The sequence below is a fragment of the Hoplias malabaricus genome, chromosome 17 (assembly GCF_029633855.1).
Source record: "Hoplias malabaricus isolate fHopMal1 chromosome 17, fHopMal1.hap1, whole genome shotgun sequence".
Classification (NCBI taxonomy): domain Eukaryota; kingdom Metazoa; phylum Chordata; class Actinopteri; order Characiformes; family Erythrinidae; genus Hoplias; species Hoplias malabaricus.
Genome location: NC_089816.1, coordinates 19,934,935 through 19,955,277, shown reverse-complemented (window position 1 = coordinate 19,955,277; position 20,343 = coordinate 19,934,935). Strand labels below are relative to the sequence as shown.

At 43.0% G+C, this 20,343-nt stretch overlaps 1 protein-coding gene across 1 annotated transcript; it reads right to left on the bottom strand.

Annotated features, from left to right (window-relative positions):
• Positions 1-7,133: 7,133 nt before the first annotated feature.
• Positions 7,134-19,565, bottom strand: reep2 (receptor accessory protein 2). The gene is made up of 8 exons (XM_066649585.1): positions 19,430-19,565; positions 16,417-16,489; positions 15,285-15,361; positions 13,898-14,018; positions 13,701-13,814; positions 13,392-13,539; positions 11,384-11,553; positions 7,134-10,913 (listed from the first exon to the last, which is right to left on the bottom strand). Exons 1-8 carry the CDS (start codon positions 19,459-19,461, stop codon positions 10,839-10,841), a joined length of 810 nt encoding a protein of 269 aa, XP_066505682.1. The 5' UTR covers positions 19,462-19,565; the 3' UTR covers positions 7,134-10,838.
• Between the last annotated feature and the right edge of the window lie 778 nt (positions 19,566-20,343).

Sequence of the window (20,343 nt, the reverse complement as noted above, 5' to 3'; positions counted from 1 at the left end):
GTGTTAATAAAGAGCCCTTTAAACCAGCTGAAAGTGTTTCCCCACTTAAAAAAAAAAAGTGCCGTACACTCCAGAAATTGATCCTGCTCCAGGTCGAGGCGAGAACTAAGCTCAAGGAGAAAGAGCCTTTTTAGCCGTTTTAGAGTCACTCGTTAAAAAAAAAACAACAACAACACAAATGTATAGTAATTATTCAGAGATTAAAGTTGAAAGATTTTGAGCCTTTATCACTCGATCAGACTCCAGATTCCTACAGTAACAACACATGCTTGTTATTCCCTGTTTATCAGGGCTTTTCTGATAACAATCTGACTACAGTAACAGACAAACTGTGGATTTCCTTTGTATGGCTTTTCTGTCCTCTATAACATTTATAACACTTTTTTGACAGACCATGTTTGTCTCTTCGATTAAACTTCAGTAAATAATGTGTATTAATGTAATTAAGCTTAGAGTCAAATTTAATACAATAACTGTGCCTTTCACACACAGCAGCGTAAAGCACAATGTAAATTTATTACAGTGACTTTTCTTCCCCAAAGTATTGCAAATTTTCTTGAGTTCCTGTGTTTTTTTAAGAGCTGAAACAACGATGTACATTTATTTACTCAAAACACTTTGTTTGACATCTTGTTGAACTGTATTATTATATAGTTTTATATAGCAGTATCCCCCACTTCCTGGCATTGAGCAAAGTGATCTTACACTCATGTGCAGCTGCTCCACAGAATCCCACTTTGTTCCACACTGCTCTGCGCACTGTGAATTTTAAGTTTGATGAATTTATTGATAATAAGGTGTCCACAAACTGTTGGACACCGTTCTTTATGAAATACGTAAATGAAAAATGTGGTCTCTGACTTTTGCACAGTGCTGTAGGTTCATACAGGAGAGGTTTTATTATTATATGTACGTTTGATTGTAGTCGTGTCCTACTAGTGTGTAAAAACAAGCCTTCCTCTGTATGGGTGTGTGTGTGTGTGTGTGTGTTGACAGCACACCAGGTGTCCCCTCAACAGGAACACCACAGTAAACACCAGTAAACGCAGAGAGGCTGCTGACAAGCACTGACCTTATCCACTCTAAACTCCATCCCTCCATCCCCTCATCCCTCCATTCCCTCATCCGTTCTCATGTACGCTCTCCATCCATCTCCTCCCAGCAGAGCCGTCCCTACTACTCATCAACTCTCATTTATCAGAGGCAGGATAAGTCCTTTATGTGAGAGAGAGAGAGAGAGAGAGAGAGAGAGAGAGAGAGAGAGAGAGAGAGAAAAGAGGGAAGAGGGGAAATAAACCTAAGTGACATTATTCTGAGAAACACCACTGAGCAGAGATACACAGTCATATGATAAAAACAATAACAGAGGGAAAGGAGAAAAAGAGAGAGAGGAGAGAGAGAGAGAGATTGGTCATCTTTAACCAGACGAGGCTCGACGGAAATACATTTCTGTGTTTGATCAGATGCTGAGAGAACCTGGAGAGAGTGAAGGTCAAACTCTCAACTGCCAGTGAGAGAGAGAGAGAGAGAGAGAGAGAGAGAGAGAGAGAGATGAAAGAGACAGAGTGAGGCAGAAGCAGAGATGAGGGGTAGAGAAGGGAAAAGAGGAAGAAGAGGGGTGCTGAAGGTAGGCGAGAGCTGGAGAGATCAGCAGGTCCACTTGACCCCCCCCATTAGCCCGGCTCACTCTAATTAGCACTAAGCTAAGTGCCAGTAATTAGCCCTGCATTGTGTCACCTGCAAAGGCCCCACACAATCTCAACTCACGTTGCTATGGTTACGGAGAGAGGAAGAACAGAGGAGAGGAGGAGAGTTGGAGAGAGGGATGAGAAGAGACACAAACAAAGCGTCAGGAAATATTGGACAAGACACAAACAAAACAGCGTGAGTCCTAGACGCTGAGACACTTCGCTAAAGGAGATGTACAGAAAAGGAACTTGCCTTAAACGTTCTTTGGTTCCTAGGTCCAAGTCTCAAAAGCTTCAGTGAGGTCGGGTTCTGCCGCTGACCCTTACTTCTGGACCACAAACACCACTCCAACTCGACCCAAAGTATTGGACTAAGCTCCATCTCTCCAAAGAACACTGCCTCCCTGCTCCACAGCCCTGTGGCTAACAATTAGCTTTGGAAATGGTAAAATTCTGCTCATCTGCAGCTGCTCCAGAGCATGGCTTTTTGTTGGTCAGTGCTCTGTTAAGGGTATTACACAAGCAGCAGGTCCAGTGTTAATAAAAAAAACTCTTTAAACAAGCTGAAAGACTGTGTTTTTCCCACTGAAAACTCTAGAAACAAATCCTGCTCTGGGTCGAGGCAAGAACTAAGCTCGTGGAGAAAGAGCCTTGCCTCAGAAAACACTCTCTGACAATTCCAGGAGCTGCTAACAGAAGTTAACTGGATATCTAGTCTTCTTTGCCTAAAAAGCTTGAGCCTCTTTTAATGTGTAAGTTTCACAGTGCCCTCTGGTGGAATGTAGAATTCAGACATAAAGATAATTTGACATGGTCACCAACGTGCTATGTTTCTTTTATTTGTGTTGTTTAGGGTTAGTATTCTGTTAAATATCTGAAGTTAAATGGTAAAAAATGTTGTGAAACAGGCACTTGCAGAGACAGGCACTTGCTCACTTACCCTCTCTGTCATCAGTTCCCCCCGAAAGCGTTGTGATATCTGACAGGAGTTTATCTGAGTGCTTTTGAGTGGATTCAGGCATCAGAGTTTTGATAAATTTTAAGTTCGATTATTTTTTGATGATTATTTAATATATTGTTTGATTATTAAAAAACATGCATAATATGGCCTTGTTTTTGCCAGTTTTTCATTTTTTTTAGATGTTTGATTAGATGTGTATTGAATGTGTTAACAAAAATCAATAAATAAATATAAATGTTAAATATCCTGTTTATTTTATGAATAATTTTGGTGATGGATGCCCTTTGTTTTTGACTGAGCACCTGCCTGTGCATGTTCTGAAATGACTAAAAGGCCTGTCTGTAATACACACACACACACACAATCCAGGTAGCGCTGGTGGTGTGTGAATCTTTCACAGCAAAGAACATATCTGGCTGTTTTACACTGCTTTTCCCAAAGTCCCATATGGGAATGATGTTTGATGCTTCATTTTAAAAAAGTGTGTGTGTGTATGTTTTGGGAAGCTACATGGAGGACTCCTCTGTGACACAGTGACTCACTTGCTCACATCCTCACGGGACACTACCGAGGAGCACCGCTAATGTCTGGTCCTGCGTACACTCCCCTATTCGACACGGCTCTACTCTTTTTTTTTTTCCCACTCCTCCACCAGGTAAATCAGGTCCTGGTTCTGGAAGTGGGTTCTTGTTTAGTGGCTGTTCTCTCGTGGTTCAGAGCGAGCCGAGTAGGGACTAAACCGTGGCGTGTAAACCTTGCAGAGCGCTAATTGTCCTGAGAGAGTCATCACTCTACGCCACGCAACGCAGACGTCCAGCACCAACTCTCCATCTGTAAAATCTCCAGATGCAGCAGAGATCACATTTGTTTTTATCCAACTCACGATGGCGGCTCGTAAAATTACGCCGTGGTCTTTTGAAGAGGTTCAAACGCTCCTTGGATCGGTGGTCGACAAAAGAATCCAGCGAGAGCTGGACACTGCAACAAGGAAGGAACAAACTCTACTGATCTGTCTGAACTGATGACGGAGCTGTGTTCAGTCCCAAACAACAACAACAACAACACGCCAATACACCATGAGTAAACACCACTTAACGTTACTGCCGTTGTTGTGGTTTCCAAAGCCCACTGTTCCCCTTAGAGACTGGGTTTGAGTGGAAAACCAGCCTAGGACCAATCAGAGAGTAGAGTAGGGACCATGCTGTGGAAAAACACCAGAAGTAAATTATAACACCACAGATTATTTTCTGTATTTGAGACTAATCAGCTTCTTTGCTGTTTAGCTTTTCTCTCTGGAACACACTTCTCACTGAGTCCTGATCTGAATCTTTCACATTTTCCTTCAGCACTAACATGAACACAGTCCTGGCACTCGGGAGTCTTTAGAGTCAGTGGAGTAAGCAGAGAAAAGGGCCTTGTGTAATACAGCATAGTTTCAATAAGCAACATTATTGACACTATGTGCTCCATGGAGGGACAGCAGAGACCCTCAGGACTGTTCTATTCCAGAAGGAGAACTAGAGTCCGGTTGCACTGCCATGGAGTCAAACAGTGGAACATAATCAATGGCATCAACCAGGGTCTGCGCCTCTGTGGAGTCAGTGATGTGCTGTTTGCTGTTGTCTTTTCTAATGTAGTTTATTGTGTAATGCTGCCCTCTGCTGGACAACTGAAACATTACACAATAAAGCAATCACACACACAGGTCTGAGGAGAGAAGATACAGACTAAACTGAGGTGGTTCCTACTGCCTCTTTCTCAGGCTTCTCTGACCATTCAGACAATACCTTACAGTTTGTTCTTCTGTGTGAGATGACTTTTAAAGTTCAGTGTTTTAATCAGCTTCTTTTCTCTAAACCAGAAGAAAGAAAAATTAACTTCAGTTCATCTGCCAAAGCTTTGCTGGAGCTCAGAATATCAGCTGAATATACAAGCTGAAGCATTGGAAGCACTGTTATATTATATTACTGTTATATTTTAGTTGTTGAAGCTTCTGTTTATTTTGTGTGATTTTCTGGAGCTGAGAGTTGAATCACTTGTATTTAGTGGCAATTTGGACTGAACATTAAATCATTTGGGGCTGGTTCTGTACAAGCTTTTTATAAAAGAGAAGTTTTCCTCTGCATTTGTAGCAGAAAACCATGAGGATGCCCCTCACACCCCCTCAACACACACACCAGGTTGTGTAATAGGGTCGTTCCCAAAGACGTCAGCTACAACAAACAAGGCATCTCCACAGAGAGAGAGAGAGAGAGAGAGAGAGAGAGAGAGAAAGAGAGAGAGATTATGATGATGATGCAAGTACTGGGCAAACCCAGGGGTTCCCCATACATGTTATTTTGTGGAGTTAGAACACACACACACATAGCGAGCGAGCGAGTAAGCGAGAGAGAGAATGAGAAAGAGACACTCACAGACTAGATGTATTTTAGAGCAAGACTGCAGCTGTAATGAGATGCAGCCTCTGCAGATCCTTATGCAACCAGCCTGGATCTACCCCACACACACACAGAGAGAGAGAGAGAGAAAATAAACACTTGGTTATGATTCTGTGAAATAAAAATGTTGTTTTCTGTGATAATTAGTTAATGGTTGCACTAAGAGTAAGTTTTTTTTCAATCAGGATTTTTTTTCTTCTCGTTTTTATCCAGGTCGATTCAAGGTCTCCCACTCGTTAGGACTTAAAGGAGCTCAACTGAAGGCATAGTACAACTTTTGTTTTTTCAATGGGAAAAGGGTCATGTGACACATCAAACTTATTGGGAATTTCACATGAAAAACAATGGTGTGTAACTTTATTCTTTCATGAGTTATTTACAAGTTTCTGGCCACTAATAAAATGTGTTCAAAGTGCTGTCCATTGTGTTGGATTGTCAATGCAACCCTTCTCTCCCACTCTTCACACACTGATAGCAACACCGCAGGAGAAATGCTAGCACAGGCTTCCAGTATTCGTAGTTTCAGGTGCTGCACATCTCGTATCTTCACAGGATAGACAAGTGCCTTCAGATGGCCTCAAAGATAAGTCTAAGGGGGTCAGATCAGGAGACCTGACTGGCCCACAACGACCAATCCACTTTCCAGGAAACTGTTCATGTAGGAATGCTCAGACCTGACACCCATAATGTGGTGGTGCGCCACCTTACTGGAAAAACGTGCCAGCTTCAGTGCATAAAGAGGGAAACACATCATCATGTAGCAATTTCGCATATCCAGTTGCTTTGAGGTTTCCATTGATGAAGAATGTACCCCAAATACCACACCATATCATCAAGATGTGCAACACCTGAAACTACGGATACTGGAAGCCTGTGCTAGCATTTCTCCTGCGGTGTTGCTATCAGTGTGTGAAGATTGGGAGAAGAGGGTTGCATTGACAATCCAACACAATGGGCAGCACTTTGAACACATTTTATAAGTGGTCACTTGCAAATAACTCATGAAAGAATAAAATTACACACCATTGTTTTTCTTGTGAATTTCCCAATAAGTTTGATGTGTCACAAAATGGTCGACTTCAAAATGGCCACCATGGTCACCACCCAACTTGAAAAGTTTCCCCCCTCCCATATACTAATGTGCCACAAAGAGGAAGTTAATATCATCAACCATTCCTATTTTAATAAGGTGTATCCATATAAATGGCCCACCCTGTATAGAGTATAGTATATAGGCACAGGGAAATGACAGTGAATTTACTCACTTATTCATTCATGCGCCTTCTGTCAGTGCTTCATCATGTTCAGGGTCACCGTGGCTCCATGATAAAACTCCATAAACATCTCACACCCAGTCCTGTTTAACTTCATATCACTGTGTCAAACTAGGGCATGTTCAGACTCGTCAGCTTTGGTTGAGTTAAAATAAAACCTGGTGTGAATGCTCTGTCACTGCTGTTCGTTTGAGTAAGTGTGAACGCTGTGTTACGAATACTGGTGCAAGCGACTCTGGTCAAAAGGAGGAGAGGGGCTTAAATGTGAGACAATTACAAGCACAGAGCTGATTAAAACAACCTGAGTCTGCTCAATTAAGTTGGCAAACAGTGGCACTCAGTGGTAGAATTGAGTATTGCAAACAGGTACAGAACCAGAGACTCTAAAAACACGACACACAAACTTTTCTTTAACAGCTGAACATTCTGGAGTCATGGAGGACACCTCCAACTAATTTATATTATATTAATTAAAGTTATTTTAGTCCACATTCAACAGCTTTAAAACCGAAACAGTTTTGATTCATCTGTGATTTATTTAAGGTAGAAATCGATTACTGCCATTTGCACAGCTTCTTTAATCTGCAAACCATACACCAATAAAAAGGGGACGAGCTTTTAGTCTCTGTGCCCCCAATGTCAGCTAGAGGTGTGTAAAGCCCCATTGGGCCGTGGAGCAGTGGAACTGTTTGTGATCCATAACTCCTACCCGATTAGTTTTGCATTAATGTTAGACATTTAATTAAATAAACATAAAAAGCTTGGTGTTCAGTAATGGTCTTTATTTTGCAGCGTCTGTAGCTCAGTCAGAATCGAGTCTGACTTCTCATTCTCAGTGGCGTATTCACAACTTACACAAACAAATGAGATTAGTGCTGAATATTCTCTGACAATTTTAAAGTCCTATGCACAAAAATATTGACCCTTAAACACACAGAAGATTATAGTCTCTAAAGAAAATAAGAAAATTCAAAGTCAGGAAGAAGGTCTGAGTTTGGAAAAGGAAAGAACAGCCGTTACGAACAAGGAGAGGGTGTAATATAAATAACATCTTCACACCAGTGCAGCCTTTCATCAAATCAAAATCTTCCAAAAAGATCAGGGTGCTTTAAACTGGGAATAAAAATGAGGAAAAACAGACTTAAAAAAAAACTTCTTTCTTTAGTGCGCAGCTTAGTTTTTCTACTTTAAAAGAAAAACCCTTTACGAAGTCTTTAAAACTATAAAGCTGCACTGACGTGATGCTGCAGGGCTGTTTTTATATTAAAAGTTTTAAATTAATTTTATAGATTTTTTTTATTTTTATGTGTGTGTTTTAAGACCATTTTCCGTACTCTAACAAACAACAGAGGAAAAGGAAATGTATGAAAAATTAAAGTGTCCAACACACAAAAATGCACTTGTTACAAGACTCTCTTTACAACCCGTCCTATTCTAAACATGACCAATGATAAGTTAACACTTCAAAATAAACACCATGAGATTAAGGCAAGCAAAGCTGATTCTGTACAGTCAGAAGCATCAGTATTTACACATTGAGAGAGTATTTTCCAGTAGATTCACAGAGAGAGAAACCATCGGAGTTCCTATAAATAACAGACATCTCAAAACATCTCAGAGTCAGAGTCCTGCCCTGGATCAGGTCATCCGTCCACAATATCACACAGAACAACACGGTCACCGTGGGAACAAAGCCTCTAATCTCCAAATAAACAATTTTATCAGAGTCATTCTTCACTTTTAATGTAAAGTTAATGCAAGAAGATTTAGTTCTCAGCCTTTTTGGGCTGTCTCTGTGCATTATTCGTGAAATTTAAATAATTAAATTGTAAATAACAATGTAAAAATATTAAACACTTCAAATATGGAGATACAAGCTTTGGCTCCAGCAGCAGTGATACGAATGAGAAACTGATAAAAGCTCAGGATGAACCTGAAAATCCAGAAGCATGACAGCAGTGTCAGTGTAGTAGTGTATAGTTGTATTTATATGAGTTTGGCGCCCCCTGTCGACTCTCGGGAGCAACTTCCCTCAGTTAAACAGTTCTGTTACCCTCTGATCTGCAACCCCTGGCAAAAATTATAGAATCACCAGTCTCTGAGGATGTTCCTTCAGTTGTTTAATTTTGTAGAAAAAAAGCAGATCACAGATATGACAAAAAACTACGGGCAACTTTGATAACCTGATAACTTTCTGGCTTTAAGAAAAATTCCATAATTTATTCCCTGTGCTTTTTCTAAAAACCTAACAGTTACTGGCTCCCACAATTATTTTTCTTGATTTCACTTAGTGTTTCTTAAGGTTGGCTCAAGGTTGGCACCACTCATAGCCAACCATTAGCAATGCTACTACCATGTAACATGGTTATAACCTCTCAAAGCTCAAGACACAATGGACAGCTGAGTAACTGTAAGAGGAATCTGCACAGAAACCTCACTGTGGGTCAGTACACTGCAAACTGAAATGACCCAGAACAGGACACAGATACTGGCTCAGATAAAAGAAATGAAATCATGGCAGCGAGGCCTTGTCTGGAGAGAAAGAACAGTAAATGGAAGGCGTCTTTTCATGAGCAAATAAAAAGAGCTAACGTAGCATCAGCAGAACTGAGCAGGTTCAGTATATAATAGTACAGCTTTATAATCTTAGCTGAGGTGTTCCAATAAACACAGGGACATCGACCACCACAGTGAGCACATTTAGACGCACTTAATAATCAAATTAGTGAACAAATAAACTTCTTGCGGCACCTTTTTGTAAACATGGACACACACAACCTGTGAATATCTTATTTTCTTATCATTTCAAATATTGCGCAGTGCTGCCCTCCTCACAGCTTTCTCCACACTCCGCCAGAGACCAGCCTTTTTCTACCAGCATCTGTTATTGTAAACACAGCACGTGTCCCTCCGTTACAGACAGAGCCCCAAGCAGCTGGACACGTGTTCGCGGCGAGGACTTGGGGCAGCGAGTTGTACTTAATGAATCCTCAAACACAAAACCACTCGAGAACTTCAGAATGTGTCTGAGATGCTGTCCACTCTGTCCAGGTACGTTTGCATGTATGCGCAGACTGTGAAATCTGGTGGAAATCACAGTAATTAAGTGAAGACACACTGGGGAATCAGATACTGATCTACAATCCAGCTCTCTCAAACAGATCTGCTCTGGTCTCAGAGATCAGAGGATGCTGTTTACATTTGAATAATCATATCTGCAGAATGGATTATTAAATGCATGTAAGCGCACTCATTGCCAAGGAACAGCTGTGTGCTGCTGCTGTGTTTGAAAAGAGACGGATGCAGAGTGAAAGTTGACCGTTTCCAGCAACAGTCCACATCGTGTGTGACTTCAGAGAGAGACATGACCTCTCCAGGAGCACAAGTGTCTCAGAGCCTGGGAGGAAGGTTGATGTGGAGGAGAAACAGAGCTGTGCTTGAAGCTCTGAGATCCACAGCACACTGAAACCAAGGGGAGGTGGAGTCAATACACCTCTGAAGGTCCAGCTGTGCACCTTAAAAGCTCCACTACCTTCACTTTTCCAGGTGGAAAAGGTCTGTTCTGCAGCTTCTCTGCGTAAAATAGAAAAATAACATTAAACGAATAAAACCTTGGAGAACGGAGAAGAAAGAGAACCGAACAAAAACGGCTAAAAACCAAAGCTTCTGCTCCTCGCTCCTCACTGCTCTGCGGCTCATTATCATTTAAAGGAACAGGTGCTGAAAGCGGGCATTCTGAACAGGGCTGTTTACACAGGGGGAGAACACTGCTGTGGGGCTCTTGGGGTTTGGACCAAAGCAGAACAATGTTCCACTGCGGAGAAGAGGGAGATGCATCCCATTTTCCATTGCAACCATATAGAGCACTCTCTCTTATCCAGCAGGGCATCCGTTCCCAGCAGATTTCACCCTGGAATAGTGAATGTAGTGAAACCTCTGGGTTTGTACCTGTACAGTACCTTTATTTCTGAGTGTAGCTCTGTAGACCAGAGACCCCTACATTTGAAGTCTCAAGCACACATTTCTCTCCTTCTACCTTCCTTTTTAGCCTCATTTTCTGTTCCCTGCTTGTCCCACAGCATGCGGCCTACTTGCTTAAAAAGGAAAAAAGGACTCTCATTGGAAGACAGCGTCCTAAAATTGAGCTGAGAAGAGAAGTGGACAGAGGACACGGACACTGAGATGAGAAGAGTGCAGAGGATGCTTACTGCTCTAGTGCTTCAGCAAAATCTCCACTAACAGTAAGGCCTACAGAGAGTATAGTGAGTAGTGATGCTGCCCCACATTATACAGTCTCTCACATTATACAGTCTCTCTCACACACACACACACAATGATAAGCTGAATAATGCAGACGATGACATGTATGAATATAGCACATAAGTGGCTGCACACCTGTGTGTGTGTGTGTGTGTGTGTGTGTGTGTGTGTGTGTGTGAGAGAGAGAGAGACCCCAGCTGGACCTCTGTGTTTCAGATCAAGGTGTCTCCGCAGCGTTGTTGGTAGCAGGGGTGCTCTTCTTCTTTGGCTGTTTCTTCACTGTCTTAGTTGCCTGATGTCCATGAAAGAGGGATGGAAACCATCACAAAGAAAGGAAGGAAGCAGAGAAGGAGAAAGAAGAAATTAGAGACACAGACGTCTGTTCTAACCCTAAGACAACCCCCTCCCCACACACATCCCATTAGAGACATAAGAGGTATTTACAAACTGAACATTATTTTTTTGTGTTTATTGCATCTAAACTTTTTGAAAATGTCACTTGGTCAGAGGGGGACGCAGGGGGATAGAGCTCTCCCTACAGCGATGGACAACTGCAGCGGCCAAAACTGGCACCAGGTTCACATCACTTTCACCACACAATGCATAAACATTTGGACAGGTGTGTGTGTGTGTGTGTGAGAGAGAGAGAGACTATCAAAATCTATAAAACCCAGCCTAAAACCTGCACATTTCTTTACAGTGAATATTTCAAGGAGCCATTTTTTAGAGTGAGTGTGATTGAGAGAGTGAGAGTGTGTGTACCTCTGTTTTAGCAGCAGCCGGTTTCTTGGCGGCTCTGGTGCTGGCCGCTCGTTTAGGGGCTTTATCCGCAGTGTCCTCGTCCGAGTGCTCGGTCCTGCTGTCTGATTGGTCGCCATCAGTGCGAGAACTGAGCTGTGGTTCGCTGTCCGCCTGAGTGGGCGTGGCACGTACTGACGAGAGCAGAAAGACATGTACATCAGACACTCACTGGCGTTTATGCGAACCCTGCTTTTGTCTGTGCTCTGTGACATATTCACATTATATTCACATTCAGCCTCAGGATTGTTTACTTTTTATTCAACAAAATAATAACTAAAAATGAAGCCGTGTGAAAAGTGAGGAGTTTATTGGGCGCTGCATTCGTTCTGAGCTCCATCAGAAAAAAGCTGTAGAAGACTGATGGGTTTGTTCTATTCTTGGGGATAATACTGTGTCCAAAAGTCCGTGTGAGTGTGGGTTTAGACGAGTTACAGATGGGGTAAGTGTTAGAGATCGGGAACAAAGTGCATTAATACTTCATTATTAGTTTATTTTTTTCTAAATAATATGACAATTGTGATTTTAATACAATGCAACAGTTGCCATAAAAACCTATTTGTGCACCCAATAAAAGGAGTTATTATTGAACAAGGATCAATAGACATTATGTTTGTGCCATTTCAAACCGACTCTCAAAGCCATAGACTTTGTTGGGCTATAAAATCCAAAACATAGAATAATAATCCATTAAAACATTCCTGCACTGGTGAGGCTGAACCACCCGCTGCATTCTCATCGTGATTTTATGCATGTTTTCAACCCTACACACATTGAAGTCCTTACTGTGCTTCAGGAAAACACATCTCCCAGCGTCTAAGCGCTAGAGCTTCCTCAGAGAAACTGGATTTATTGATCACTGGACTCTGGGGAGCATTGGGTTCAGCCAAAGACTAGCCAACTCTGGCTTTAATACACGGTTCTGTCCCAGCGAGAGACCAGACTGATTCTGTGAAACGGCTGAAGAGGAACAGAGCTAAAAAGACTAAACCAAGGTTAAATAAAGAAAGAAATAAAGTTTAGGGATGTATAATAGTTTATTAACACTTAAAACTCTCTCTCTCCTTCTATGTGTGTGTGTGTGTGTGTGTGTGTGTGTGTGTGTGTGTGTGAGAAATGAGCAGTCTTTCAGAGCTCGCCAGATTCACAGAACACAATCCTGAACAAAAAGACAAAAGCTTTATTGAAATCTTTTACATTTCCATTCACAAACACAGCTGTTTTGTTGATCAGCAGAGTCCGCACTGACCTCTTACTGTAACGATGAGGTCAGAGGAATTCTGGGCATTTTAAAATGGTGCATTTTTTTGACCAAAGCCAAATGTCACACTGTTTAAACTGGGCCAAAAAAACTGGAGCTGCACCTCAACAATACGTCCCTCTCTTTTCTCTCCCACTCTCATTTTCTCTCTTTTGCTTACCCAGAGCACATGACTAGCCCTCCCTCCCTTCAAAGCTTTCTCTCTCTATCACATGCTGGTCACATCACCATCAGCATAAAACCCAGCTCGGACAATTGGCTGCCCACCGAGCTCCACTGAATGAATCAGCAAGGCAGAGCACTGCACTCTGGTCTGCGCATGTGGAGATGAGCAGTTGTGCCCTACAGAGTCTAAAGGGTATCAACAGAAATAAACAACATTTATTGTTCTGCGTTACTGATTCCTACAGGACTCAGCTCTAAATGCGCCCAGATGTTTAAAGCGTATAGTGAATAAATGATGAAAATATACTACGCTGGAACAAAGGAGCTGCTAAAGTGTAACGTCATTCAGTCCAGATCATAACATACAATATTCACTCTAACGTCTACTACCTTCTTTACCTTACTCAGTTCAGTCACGAGGCCATGGTGCAGCTCAGCACGCTTGGAGGAGAACACTAAATCCTGACTGGGTTACTTTAGCTACGAGATTTATGCATTGATTTCCAGTAATGGAGGGAGGAGATTTATGTGTGTGTGTGTGTGTACCTGAGCGTGTGACTGTTTTAGCACGTGGTAGCGTAGCAGCGGTGTGTGCGTCGTCAGTGCCGTCCAGCTGCAGCTCCTCCTCGTTCTGAATGAGCGTCAGATCCTGCATACTGAAACTGCGCAGCTTCTCGGATAATACACCTTGCCCCTGCACAACACACACACACATTTTACATTCACAGAGACCTGACTGAACCCATTTAAATGCAGAACAGAAAACGTGCAAAATTTTCGATTCTCCAAGACAGGCGATTAGAAATAAGACTCCTACAGTCCACACACACACACAAACACACACGACTCTCTCACCTTAGTGGCTGCAGTGACCGCTGCCGTTGCTGCAATATTCAAGCCCCTCTTTCCAAAGCGCATCATGGTCTCGTAGCTGCGGTCCTTCGCCTGAGTGATGTACTCATCTATCTCCTGAACCCAAGAGGAACCTAGGATTAACAGAGTCATCTCTGGCTAATGACACGGCCGTGAGCTGGGGGTCAGACAGCCCTTACCTTTTCTTTGTTGGACAGCGTGGGGTGCACAAACTTTCGGTAAAGGACACTTGAGCCCTTAGTGTACGGTGACAGCAGCCAGATCACAAAGGCAATCTTCAGCTCGAAGTAAAACGGAAACCTGCGGAAACATGGGAGTAGAAACACGCCCCTCATCACGTGAATGTGGAATTAAAGACGTTAATCAGGTGTTCGTTCCCTTTTTTTGCTGCAGTAACAACCTCTACTTTTCTGGGAGAGGTTTAGAGTAGATGTGGGGACATTGCTGTGAGGTTTTGACTGCATTCAGCCTTGGCAGAGCATGCTCAATACATCAGGGATCACCCACTGCTGGAAATAAGTGTTTAACTCCACACACTGCTGCTGTAATCTCCATAGAATAGTGCAGTGGTGGACAGTAATGAAGTAAATGTAATTGGTTACTGCACATCTGTATTTAACTGGAGTATTTTTATTTTGGTGACTTTTTACTTTAACTTCAATACATTTCAAAGTCAAAATTCATACTTTTTACTCTGCTACATTCTGAGAAACCGGGTTCCAGAACTGCGTTAAAGAGGCTGGGCCCAGACAGAGCTCCTCTCCAGGTCAGTGTCAGTGCAGCAGCTTCCAGCACCAGCGGGAGAGAGTGTGACACAAGGACGAAGGAGAATCCGAACCTGGCCTCGTCACACATCTTCTCTGTGACTTTATACTGAACTCTGTCCCTGTTTTGGCGAGTCTCTTTAGCAACAAAGGCCTAAAATGATTAAGGTTTTTTTTTAATTAAAGTTGCCCATAAATATTAAACCAAAAATGGACAATGTTTGTCTTCAGTGTTTTATTTTTTATGATCATTTTGATAGAGATCAGTGACAGAATAATTAATGACATTGTGTTGAAATGTTGATGAAACCAAGAGTCTCTTATATAAAATTACTCCTGAATATGATAATAGGACGTTAGAGCTATAATTTCACTGGAGGTCTCTGTACTTTAACGTGTGGAACAGGGGAACTGTGAGTGACGGAGCTCCACCCAGTATCTGTGGGATGAGTTGGACTGGTGTTTGTGATCAGAACTAATCACCAGCGTCAAAACCTGACCTCACTGATGCTTCACTTTGTTAATCCCTTCCCTGAAAAGTTACATAGAGCAGTTTCTGCAGTGATGAGCCTACATTAGCCACGACAGCAGCTCTATTCGCCTTCTTACAGCTCATCACAATGATTTATAAGCTGTAATTTTACAATAAAAATATTACAGTGTTCCTTTAAACTGAGCATGTGTCACATCTGAGCAAATACATGACTAACAGATGCACCCTAAAATATTTTTAGCAATCACTGACGCAGTCATCACACATGCTGGCTGTCGTGTGTGTGTGCGTGTGTTTGTGTGTGTGTACCAGGAGAGCAGCATGTCTGTGATGGTCTCTGCTGTGGTAAAGAACGCAAACACTATCCAGTACATCATCCATTTAACCTGAGGGACACACACACAAACATAAACAGAGTTAGTCAAGACACATCAGTGTGGAAACACATGGAAACACACGTGTGGGCACACACACACACACACACACACACACACCTTTCTAGCTTCAGAGAAAACGCATGACTGAGCTAACGTGGGCACAGGGGAGTGCAGAGAGGAAGAGAACAGAGAACATGTGCGTTCAGAGTGGACAGTTATGGACCATGTCATGAAAGGCATTGGTTAGTTGGTCGTTTGAAAAGGAAGAGAAGTTTCCCAGATTAAAAATGAACATCACCTGGACTTCTGAGTGGTCGAAAGATTTGTGGGGGGTTATCTGACCAGTTCAGCAACTGGGATTTGAATGCAATGATGATTTATAAAATAAGCTTCAGACCTGATGCTAGGGCCTGAGATCTCCAGTTCAGCAGCTTGCGCAGCAGTTTCCAGGTTACATTTCCTCACTGTTTCTATCACATTCACAGCTTCAGCTTCACGAAGCACACACTCAAACTCGTGAAGAAGGAGAAACCTGTCGTTTTCACCCAGAATAAAAATATGGTTTTGACGCCTCACAAAGTGGCTGTCGGAATAAAAGCTTATAAATAAATGGAGATTATTCTCAGGGTTAGGGCAGGTTTAACACTTTGCACAGACTTGTGTTTACAAAATTTCTGAATTTTAACCGGACAAAAATAGATTTTAAAAGTGTTAATAAAGAACCCCGGTCCAGAGGCAGATCTGAGGTTCAACACTAGTTTGAAAAAACCCTGTGTTATCAATAAACCACTCAATCAATCAATATTAATGCAGCGCACATTAAATTGTAATTCCAAGTGTTTTACAAGTGAATTACACAAAAATTAAATAAGGTCAAAAATAAGATAAAACATAAAAAGTAAATCAGATAAAAATGGGATAAAAATCAATGAAAATTAATCATTGGAGAGTTACATATAAATGAATGAATAAATAAATGAGAATAATTGCCATCTGTGATATATATATAATTCACAAAGCATTATACAGCAGCAATCTGAAGAGCTGCACTCTGGGATACTCACATACTCCTTGACGTTTTTCGTCTTCACTGCTTTATATGAAGAGTAGGCTGGGTACAGGGTCCCGAAGGCCAGGCTGTGGGGGGAGAGGAGCATTAATCTTTGGACGGGACACACTCGCTGTTCCAGTCCACTCTGAGCGGCTAATCTTACACTGACAGAGAGAATTAGTTCTCCTAAATCTCACTTCAAAGCTCTTATTTGAGCATAACTCTGAAAACCTGCTGCACGTCGTCTACTGTGTGTTTATCTCAGTTTAGTCCTCCTTCCTCTGGTTCCTCAGACACTGCACTTGAGCCAATCTCCTAGAGCTTTCTCCTCAAAAGGTGACACACTCAGAATGAAGACAGAGGGGTGACTTCTAACAACGTATAAAACATGTATAAAAAAGTGTCAAGGGACTGAGCAGACACTCTCTCCCAAAATCGCTGTGTCACCTTGGCCAGGAGAATAAATGACTCGACAGAAAATGACACCTTGAGAAAAGCAGCATTTCTAACCCAGAGTTTCAACGTAAAATCCCTGACCGTGAAAGTGCAGCTCTCCACTCAGACAGAGAAATTTAACCCTTTCAATTTAACTTTAACCCTCTCAGAGTGAAATGGCAAGACATTCCCTCCCTGTCCTCCACTGTCTTTCAAACTGAACCCAGTCAAAATTAATCATTCATCAGAGAGAGAGAGAGAGAGAGAGAGAGAGAGAGAGAGAAAGAGATTCATCCTCTTCAGACACAAAGAGGCAGATGCAAAGCCTTCAAGCCACACATTTAGACACGTGCGCTCTCTTTCTCTCTCTCACACACACACACACACACTATGCTGTTTTGTGCTGATGTGACTGAATCCCAGCCTCTCTGCAGCCTGGGCCTCGTCTGTCCAACACAAATAGCGCAGACGTCAGCTGACAGAGTGTGTACAGTACGTTGGTGCCCTCTCAGAAAAACTGTCCCTCTGCTGGTATCTTTAAGGAAACATATTTACTTATTTAGGGATCATAACTGTACCAGTAAAGTACCTTTAATTCTGAGAGTGTATGCAGAAGTTACAATGCCCCTGTAACATATCGTGGGCCTCTCCCTCTCTCTCTTTCCCTCACTCACTCAGCACAATGCTGACATGACCAGGGCAATTAGAGTTCTCCTCCAAACATGTTTACCTCTAATGGCATTGTGAAGAACTGCTGCAGCGGAAATGTGTGATACTGTCATCCTTTTGTTGTACAATGGTGAAGAAAACTGGGTAAAAAGTGTCTGTGTGTGTAGGCTGACCAGTGTACAGCAGCTGTATGTTGTTTTAATCAAAAGACACATGTGAATGTGCATGTGGCCTGTGTGTATGCGCTGCTCTGTGCGCGTGTGTGTGTCTGTGTCTCTGCAGACTGCTGTGTGTGCTGCTCAGTGAAGTGAGCTTTATCTGGGAGGTGCAGTCCGCCTGCTGCGTGGCAGAACACATGCACTGTGTCCCACTTCCACTCGTCCCACCCCCACAATGCCTTTCTGCTCGTCTCTAGCGAGGACATCCCTGAGACGAAGACGCACACGAAGGTCCATCGGATGAATAACAAGCGCTCAAACCAATCGAAGCCTTAGCGCAGTCCAAATGGCAGACCCCAGACTTCAGGTCCACTCTAAATTCTGACCTCCAAAACAAGGAGGGGACATGGCCACAAACGTCCACCTGAGACACCGCCACCGTGAGGCTTGTCATTCTCCGTCACTTCACTCCCAACATGTGACGGTTTAATCGGCTGCAACTGCAGGAGGTCGAAAAAGAAGGGGTCTGCAAAACAGACCATTTACAAACTTCAAAAATAAAATAAATTAAATATTGATCAATTAATGTCAGCTCTGAGACCAGACATCGCTCCTTTCCGAATCTGTTTAGCTAATGTACACATGTAGAGATTCTGAGCCAACATCTATCATCAAGAACCTGTGAGTCTGGTACCTGGAGTCCACCAACCCACACACTGTGAAACACGTCAGACACAACAAGCACGGAGAAATAAGAGCACTGAGTAAAAACGGAGAAAACAAGAACAGAGCAGAAAGAGAACTAAGAGAAAACGGCTAAAAACCAGAGCTTCTGCTCCTCACTGCTGTGCGCTCGGGGTCGGGGTGAACAGCGAGCGGCTCATTATCATTTAAAGGAACAGATGCTGAAAGCGGGCGTTCTGAACAGGGCTGTTTACACAGGGGGAGAACACTGCTCTGGGGCTCATGGGGTTTCGACCAAAGCAGGTCACAGACGTTTCATTAAGAAACAGAACTCTGCTCCACTGTACAGACAAGGGACGAATATGGCATCTTTTGCCTTTTCTAAACCTAATATATAAAATGTAAGGTGTAGAAAAAGTGATATATAGCATGTGATGAGTAGATTGATGTCCTTGTAGATGTGTGATGCCCCTCACTTCTTATGAAGGGAACCTGCACTGTCATGTCCTGCTTCTCTTCTTCACAAGCTACTGCCACAGAGGCCTAACTGTGAAATCTGGTCCACTGCAATGTGCTGGTGATCAGAACCAGATTAAGACACCCCTCATTACATAACCTTAGGAGCAAAGAGAGATGCCTGGGCCTTGTTATTGTCAAGAATAGATCCCACAGATAGCAGATGCCTCAGAGCATATGCTCCATCTGCAGATATGAAGGTCCTGGGGCTCGGTTCTGGAAGGATGAGAACTCCTAGTGAAGCCTATCCTCGTTCTCCGGGCGGAGAGAAGGTGATTCATGGAGGAGAGAGGATGATGACCGTGTGTTTATGGAGGAGAGATGAAGCTGGGGAGGCTGCGGTTGCAGATGGCTGCCCCTCGCCTGATGGAGCTGAGGAGCAGGAAGACGGGAACGGACCTCGGAACCTGCGGGGAACAGCTGGACCGAGCCGTTTCCTGAGATTTCTGAGGATCTCCGAGAGGCTGAGCGTCGTGAGGAGAATCCGCAGAGTCCCCCGACAAACGACCGCCGACAAACAGATCATAAACAAAGACAAAAACAGAAAATTCACCCAATACTCACACCACCACCCGCGAAATGATCCACGACACCATCTCCACGGACTTGGGCTTGATCTGGGTTCCTCTGAGGGGTTATAGGCTTCCCTCCATTCCGATTAATGACATCTATCTCCACGAGGTCTCTCTCTCTCTCTCTCTCTCGCTTTTTTTTTTCTTAAAGGAGCCCTAACCTGTTTATTTTATTTTCCTTCCACTTTTCCACCAAGACCCACTTTTACTAACGTCAGTGTGTTTATTTCCTATTAAAAAAAACCTTTAACGTGCTGTAAAACAGTTAGTGTCCTTTGTTTACTGTGCATTTAAGGCTAACATATGCAAATCATCTCTGTAGCTCTGTTCTGATTGGCCAGTATTTATTTCACTCAAATAAACAGTCCAGAACACTAATCTAAACATTAAACACTAACCTAAACCTCTTAGGGTATAAACAACACCCCCTCACCCCCCCTCACACACACACATATACTAACGCGGCTAAACACAGATTAAAATATCCATCCATCCATCCATTATCTGTAACCGCTTATCCAATTTAGGGTCGCGGGGGGTCCAGAGCCTACCTGGAATCATTGGGCGCAAGGCGGGAATACACCCTGGAGGGGGCGCCAGTCCTTCACAGGGCAACACAGACACACACACATTCACTCACACACTCGCACCTACGGACACTTTCGAGTCGCCAATCCACCTGCAACGTGTGTTTTTGGACTGTGGGAGGAAACCGGAGCACCCGGAGGAAACCCACGCGGACACGGGGAGAACACACCAACTCCTCACAGACAGTCACCCGGAGCTGGAATCGAACCCAGATTAAAATATATATATATTTTTTTTTTGCAAAGTAATCCGCCCACTGCCTTAAATCAAAATCCAGGGGTTAGGCTCATTAGTGTGAGTGTAGTGTTTTCTGTCGTC